We start from the raw sequence: 8096 nt of genomic DNA, 5'->3' as shown, positions 1-8096 counted from the left end.
TATCAAGTCGGTTTGCCCCAACTTTGGGATTCTCCGGGTACTAGCTGTGTGAGGACTCAAAGGTCCGAGATATTGGCGGCTGTTAGATCTTATAACTCTAAAATTCTATGCTGCTCGACTACCTTGGGTAGGTTGACCTCTGAGTTCTTAATGGTGAAAACTGACTCTAGGCTGGAGGTATTCTTGGATTTAGTACAGCCTCCTCTAGCAAGAAAATTATATATTCAGCTGAGACATGGCTCTCTCCCAATCGGGGCGCTAACATCTAGATGGGAAAAACTGATGGAGGGCACTTGCCCAGTTTGTAAAACTTGTAATGAAGATATTACCCATATTATGTTCTTTTGTCCAGCTTATAGCATGATTCGAAAATGTTGGCTTATTCCTCTGTGCAAAAATTTGGGGCTCAGACAATGTGCACAAGCTTGCAGAGTCTTGACGTACGACACTGATCCTCTTATTGTTTACGCAGTTTCCCGCTTTTTATATGGTATGTGGCGGAGAAGGATGAGTTTTATCTAAAGAAATGGCTTTTTCTTAGCTTTTATCCTTTTTCACTGCTAAACAATCATGATAACTTACTGTTTAATAATTTCCTATTTTTTTTTCTTCGTATTTATGGTCTTACTCTTGTACTTGTATATATTTTATTGTACTTTTATGGTCTTATGACCGAAATAAAGTTATTCATGAGATGAGATAGTGAACAGATGCACAGCACCCTCTGTGCTGGGGCCTGTATTACCTTCTGCTCTTACAACAGATAGTGAACAGATGCACAGCACACTCTGTGCTGGGGCCTGTATTACCTCCTCTTCCTTCTGTTCTTGGAACAGATAGTGAACAGATGCACAGCACTCTCTGTGTTGGGGCCTGTATTACCTGCTCTTGGAACAGATAGTGAACAGATGTACAGCACACTGTGTGCTGGGGCCTGTATCTTTCTTCTACTCCTGTAACAGATAGTGAACAGATGCACAGCACACTCTGTGCTGGGGCCTGTATTACCTCCTCTTCCTTCTGTTCTTGGAACAGATAGTGAACAGATGCACAGCACTCTCTGTGTTGGGGCCTGTATTACCTGCTCTTGGAACAGATAGTGAACAGATGTACAGCACACTGTGTGCTGGGGCCTGTATCTTTCTTCTACTCCTGTAACAGATAGTGAACAGATGCACAGCACACTCTGTGTTGGGGCCTGTATTGCCTCCTCTTCCTTCTGCTCTTGGAACAGATAGTGAACAGATGCACTGCACACTCTGTTTACGGGCCTGTAGCTTCCTTCTGCTCTTGGAACAGATAGAGAACAAATGCACAGCACACTCTGTGTTGAGGCCGGTATTATCTTCTGCTCTTCGAACATATAGTGAACAGATGTACAGCACACTCTGTGTTGGGGCCTGTATCTTCCTTCTGCTCTTGGAACAGAAAATGAACAGATGCACAGCACACTCTGTGTTGAGGCCTGTATTACCTTTTGCTCTTGGAACAGATAGAGAACAGACGCCCAGCACACTCTGTTCTTTGGCCTGTAGCTTCCTTCTGCTCTTGGAACTGATAGAGAACAGATGCACAGCACACTCTGTTTACGGTCCTGTATTACCTTTTCCTCTTGGAACAGATAGAGAACAGATGCACAGCACACTCTGTGTTGAGGCCGGTATTACCTCCTCTTGCTTCTACTCTTGCAAACGATAGTGAACAGCAGTGGCAGCTCTTCGAGGGAGTGCGGCGGGGCGGTGAGGACGGGCGGGGTGGAGGGTAGTAAACTCCGGAATACGGCCAAATGGAGTTGAGTAAATAAATAAATCAAACGAATTACATTGCGCACGCTGCAATGCCAAATCGGCGATGCAGCACGCAATGCAATTTGTTGTATTTATTTATTTATTTACTCAACTCTGTTCGGCCGTATTCTGGAGTTTACTACCCCCCACCCTGCCCCTCTCCCGCCCCGCCGCACTGCACTTCCTCGAGGAGCCGCCACTGATGAGCAGATGCACAGCCCACTCTGTGTTGGGACCTGTATCTTCCTTCGGCACTTGGAACAAATTCCGAACAGATGCACAGCACACTCTGTGTTGGGGCCTGTATCTTCCTTCTACTCTTGGAACAGATATTGAACAGATGCACAGCACACTCTGTGTTGGGGCCTGTATCTTCCTTCTACTCTTGGAACAGATATTGAACAGATGCACAGCACACTCTGTGCTGGGGCCTGTATCTTCCTTCTACTCTTGGAACAGACACTGAAGAGATGCACAGCACCCTCTGTGTTGGGGCGTGTATCTTTCTTCTGCTCTTGGAACAGATGCACAGCACACTCTGTGTTGGGGCCTGTATCATTCTTCTGCTCTTGGAACAGATAGTGAACAGATGCACAGCACCCTCTGTGTTGGGGCCTGTATCTTTCTTCTGCTCTTGGAACAGATAGTGAACAGATGCACAGCACCCTCTGTGTTGGGACCTGTATCTTTCTTCTGCTCTTGGAACAGATAGTGAACAGATGCACAGCACCCTCTGTGTTGGGGCCTGTATCTTTCTTCTGCTCTTTGAACAGATGCACAGCACCCTCTGTGTTGGGGCCTGTATCTTTCTTCTGCTCTTGGAACAGATAGTGAACAGATGTACCACACACTGTGTGTGAGGAGTTGTATTACCGCCTCCTACTTCCGCTCTTGGAACAGATCGGTGCAAAAGTACAACAGAAAGAAATAGTACAGGGACAAAGACTCCATTAGTACAAAATCTTTATTATAAAAGCACATTTTGCCAATGCGGGATTTTATCGCATTAATGTTTACCAGGGCTTATATGATCCTTCAGTATCGATGCAACGGCCACTATAAATGTGCCAAACTCTTGGAAAGTGACTTGCTTATCGCCATCGATGTCCATGTGACCGCAGATCCCCTTCAGCACGTCTTCATCTTTTCCTGCTTTCTGTAATCAAGAAGGGAATGAAAGAAAAATGTTGGTACAACTGAATACATTGAACATAGTATGATTTTGGGTCTCTCAGGCCTTCCAAATATATGTCTTAAGAGCTAGCTGATTTCATAATAAGTAGAAATTACATTAATTGCACATCTTATAAAATGCAGTCTCCCATTTGTCTGTTTTCTAGGCGCTAATAATAGAAATAAATAATTATCCAACTCAACATTACTCATCAAATGGGAGCAAACCAGCATGGGGGTTGTGTTAGATTACAATAACGATTTGTGTGTTAATGGTAGCTTAGTATTGCACTGTGTACGTCCAACAAACTCACTAACTCATCTCTTTTCGCTCAGTGTCTAACCACCGCAGGCCTTTTTTTAAGATTACATTACTGAGAGAACCAGCATCACTTTTTATCTACTTTCACGTGAACCAGCAATGTCTAACATCACTTCCTGTTCCGACTCTACATCCGGATGAGAAGCCAAGCATCACTTCCTATTGCAAACCTACCCGCTGCTGTGCGGTCCTAGACCACTTCCTTTTCCAGCTCCAAATACTGCAATGGCACAGTGGTGGCTCCTTCACAATGGCGGAGGTGCGCTGCCCCACCGGCTCAGACCCAGCAGATGAAAAATAAAACAATATTTTACTATCGTTTTAGTTTTCAGCTGCTGGCTCTCAGCCAGCGTGTGTAGGGAGGGGCAGGCTGGGGTGGGGCCATGGGAGGGGGGAGGAGGAATGTTGTGCACTTCTAAGTGAGTGCACATGTCTGTTTGGCCGGATGTCCTAGGCCGCCCAAACAGATATGAGCACTTAGGTTTCTCTAACCTCACCCATTGACTTCAAATTCGACTCAGCACCCTATACATAACCTTAAACAATTTCAACAGTTTTATAGAAAGCTATGTGAACATCCACACCCCAATAACAACACACAAGTGAAAGCCAAATCCTTCAGCACCATGGTATTCTAAAGATCTTGCTGACTCTAAACAATCCATCCACAAACAAGAAAGAAAATAGAAGAAAAACAGAACTCCCTAGGACCCCTTGCTACTGAAGTACCTCTGCACAACGCTGACACCTCATCGCATCAGCCCAAGCAAAGTACTAAACCATCACCATTAATGAAGTCACTAGCCAGTGGTGCTAGAACAATTTTCGGAGTGGGGTGCGGCCATCAGTGTTGAGTCACTGAAGTCATTGGGATAGTAAAAAATCCAAGCAGCTCATGAAGAGCAGGTGTAGCAAATGAGCCACGCCCTTTCAGCAGAAGAACGGTGAGGGTGTAGGATGCATTTTGGAATGCACTGTCACAAATATTTTACCAAAGCATGGTGTGGTGGCACACAGTTATTTACAAACAGCACATTTTGCACTGAAATGGCCACTACGTTTGAACAGACATCTAATTTTACTGAGAATATTATACAGTGCACAAATGATAATGTGTGTCAATCAAATTCAGTTCAAATTGTGTTGTGTATTAGAGCATTTCCTTTCACACTTAGCAAAATGATCTCACTTTTCAGGTGGAGAAAGAAAAGTAAACACTGATCTCCAAGTTAAAAAAGACTGAGAAGCAATGTGTCAGAAAACAGAATCTGACATTTGCTATGGTTGGGCATCACACTGGCAGCACTGGAGGAGGGCGGGCTCTGCTGCTTGGAGCCCAGAGCTGGTTTCAAAACCTGACCGCTACCTAACATCAAGGAACGTATCTATTCAAGCGTAATCTCGCGTAATTTCCCATTTCTCCGAGAGGATGTGGCCTAAGGCTAGGGCGGTGGATCTCAAATGTAAGGAACCGAGTTTGAGTCTTGGCAAGGACGCTCAGCATCCTGTGATTCTGGGCAAATCAATAATCTCCCACTGCCTAACAAAAATAAAAAACAACAAAAAAAAAACGTGTGCTTGTGTAACAACTGGTGCTCATGTAAAGCGCTCTGATACCCGATACCTTTGTGTCAAATTCGCGCTATAAAAAACTCCCAAAAAAGAAAAAAATACTGTAGAACTTTCTTGCACGTTACTATAATTTTCCCACCAGCTTCTCACTGAAAGGGGAGTCTTTTGAGCAGAAACAACATCTAGCGGGTACCTGTGAACCCGGAGTGCCGCGGCTCCTGCGCTGTGCTAGAAACATTCAACCATCACTTCTGAAACACTCAAGGTGCATTGAACAGGCGTGACTTGTGTATACCATGTCACAAACAGTTTCCTTGCAGGCGACTGCCAAGCATAACTTTTCGCAACATGCGCAAGCACCGCGAAAATTACGCGTGAAAAGCGTAACGGGGTTGCGCGCTTTCACGCGCTTCTGTGTGCTCTTCTCCTTTACTTACACAGAGTGACGGGAACTCCGCCTTGGCCAATTGGATCAGCTCAGGCTGGCTCAGCGTTCTGTTGTCCCCATCTCTGTTAGCATACTTGTCAAAGGTTTCAATTAGCTTCATCATGATGCTTTCAAGATTCATGTTCGCCTGAAATACAGAAAATTACAAAAAGAAACATTATCTCTTATTTTAACTCCCCAAGTGCGTAACAGACACGGGTTGGTAAACATACTATATATTTTTGTGGGGGCGTCTCCGTTTTAATTTGTGTTTGTGTGTGTTTTTAAATCACATTATCCCACTAGATTGTTCAAGTGCCTAGATGCTCTTCATTTCAGTGTGTCAGGAAGCGCTGTGGACATCATGTAAACAGGTGTAACAATTTGGATACTTTTTGACTTGTGCAACGAAGGAGTGTGCTTTCAGTCAGAGGGCGTGAGAGTAAGAGTTCAAGGTAGTGTACTCATAATGACAGTACTCTGACTATTATGAGGCACTGACATTTAACAATTTGTGAGGCAAGATGTATTTTGCTCCCTCCTATTGGGAACAACTTTAAACTCATTAGCTCTTTTCACTTATCTAAAACCCTTGTGATGCCAAGCAATTCTGAATCATATGATAGACCTTCAGAAAAGAAGGCATACGAAAACAGATGAAAACTCAGACTGCCTGGTGCCCACCACCCACACAGTACCAAAATAAAACTAAAACCAGAATTGATAAACGCCTTTTCTTTTTTGAGTTTGAATCGATCTTTTTTACTTTCAACCATAACCTTTTATGAAGAATTCAGTGTGGAACCAGCTTGTTACTACAATTAGAAGAAATTACAGTGCTTAATTTGAGCTGGTGCTTTCCGGTGCTGGCACTTGTCAACACCGGCCCTTGTGACAGTCTACCACAGGGTGGTGCTGTCTAATGTAGAGAGCACAACAACAGGTAATTATTAATTCAATATACATTCAAAATTACAATTTCCAACTGCCCAGGCTATTCTGATAGTTTTGGGGGCCTGGAATAGTTGGTTAGAAGTTGTATTTTTACTATAATCAGCAGCAGTGACAGAAGCAACGTGTGGCGCAAGCTGCAGTGGCTTCCTGCCGAGAGCCCTGGCACTTATGTTTTTTTCCCTTCAAATTAAGCACTGGAGGAAAAACATGCCACGAGTGAGTTGTTATATGTATAGTGCGCTGGTGCACACTATTATAATAAGACCTATGCACCTAGTGCTTGAAATTGTAGCTTTAGTTGCTGATTAAGTGTAATAAAAAAAATCCCCCCCCCCCCCCCTTGCTTCCCCACCATTGCAACACTGCCAATCAAAGGGCTGCCCTGAGGGTTTTCAGAACACTACGACTCTAGTCTAGTGTTTCATGCGCATTAAATGATGTTCCTCTGATGGTGAGCCATTAGGTCCTGAAAGGCGTTCGCCAGGACTGCTGTGGGTTTCCAGCCCGGCCCTCAGCTTAACTAGGCAGCCCTGGTATTAGTGCTTAATTTGTGAACAACAAAAAAACATAAATGCCAGGGCTCTCTTCAGGTTGTCACCGCCACTTGCACCATGCATTGCCCCTGCCAGCGTCTCCAATGACAGTACCTACACTACAACTAACCCTCCCACTCCTACGGACTATTCCGGGTCCCCAAAGCTACAAGGTGGCAGGTATTCGTTAACAAACAACTGTTGCACTGCTCATCTTTGTATTTCACAAACAGCGCCACCACGTGGCAGCCGTCATATGTGCCAGCTTTAGCAATTCATGGCGGGTGCCGAGCTCCAGAAAACACCTGCTCAAATTAAGCACTGCGTGGCATTTGGCAAACCCGTCATTCGGAAGGGCTGTGGCAGACTCCTGCGGAGAACGTTGCCCACTCGCACTTGTTATTAACATTTTTACAAATGTAGCACGGTGTGCACGGGTTATTGCAAATCTAACAAAACTGAGGCACTTATTTACAAGCCCCGTGCGCCTCCGGTGCCTCATTAAAAAATATATATATATTGGAAATAGTGACGCACCGGCGGCGCAAGGGGCTTGTAAAAACGCCCCTCAGTTCACCCGCTGTACTCCTCCCTTCTGACCACTAACACGCACTTCGATCGCTTCAGAGCAGCGTCAAAGGACCGTAAGTGCAAGTCAAACACAAACAGCCCACCGCACCTGCACGCCAATGAAAACACACCCACTGCTCCCAGACATCAAAAGCCATCGTGCCAGGAAAACTTACCATTGTCAGCAGTCCGCAAGGTGCAGGCGCGCTTAGAAGGAAAGATGCGGGGATGCGTGTGGGGTGGGAGGAAGGTCTTTTATACTTTCTAAAAAGGCACACCCCCACCTCAACAGTAACGAGCAAACCTGCTGGTATGCGGTTTTTCTTGTAGGCGCACATTTTCACTGTACTGGGCAAACTGGTTTACTGCATTCCCCATTCCATTCGTGCCATAGGCTCTTTTTACTGCACACATTTTGGCTGAAAATTCCTCGGAACCCAGCACATATAGGGGTACAAAAGGGGGTGGTGATGGACGGAGCATCAGAACCAATCAAACACTCACACCCAGTCAACAGATCCGGGTTTGATCCATCACCGTTCTTTAGCCCACTCTGCCACCCCAGTTCAGACATGGCCATATGCAAATCAGTCTGACCCTGTGCCTCATGGGAACAGTCCGGCCCGAACTGCCAAGCCATGCCTTCCCTGGACCGGAAACAAGCTTCCTAGGACTGGTTTCTGGCATTTCAGCCGTCTTCAGCCAGGCTTGCTTGAATCCAGTGGCAAAGTGAGCAAGGGACTCACGTCTGAGCATAC

At 45.3% G+C, this 8096-nt stretch overlaps 1 protein-coding gene across 1 annotated transcript; it reads right to left on the bottom strand.

Moving 5' to 3' along the window:
* Positions 1–2733: 2733 nt before the first annotated feature.
* On the bottom strand, positions 2734–7667 carry LOC146772818 (protein S100-P-like). Its single transcript, XM_085637995.1, has 3 exons — positions 7515–7667; positions 5292–5429; positions 2734–2943 (listed from the first exon to the last, which is right to left on the bottom strand). Exons 1-3 carry the CDS (start codon positions 7515–7517, stop codon positions 2794–2796), a joined length of 291 nt encoding a protein of 96 aa, XP_085494121.1. The 5' UTR covers positions 7518–7667; the 3' UTR covers positions 2734–2793.
* Positions 7668–8096: the final 429 nt, after the last annotated feature.

Source organism: Triturus cristatus, chromosome 12, assembly GCF_964204655.1.
Source record: "Triturus cristatus chromosome 12, aTriCri1.1, whole genome shotgun sequence".
Classification (NCBI taxonomy): domain Eukaryota; kingdom Metazoa; phylum Chordata; class Amphibia; order Caudata; family Salamandridae; genus Triturus; species Triturus cristatus.
The sequence above is the reverse complement of the archived record's forward strand: the minus strand, read 5'-3'. Positions and strand labels throughout refer to the sequence as shown.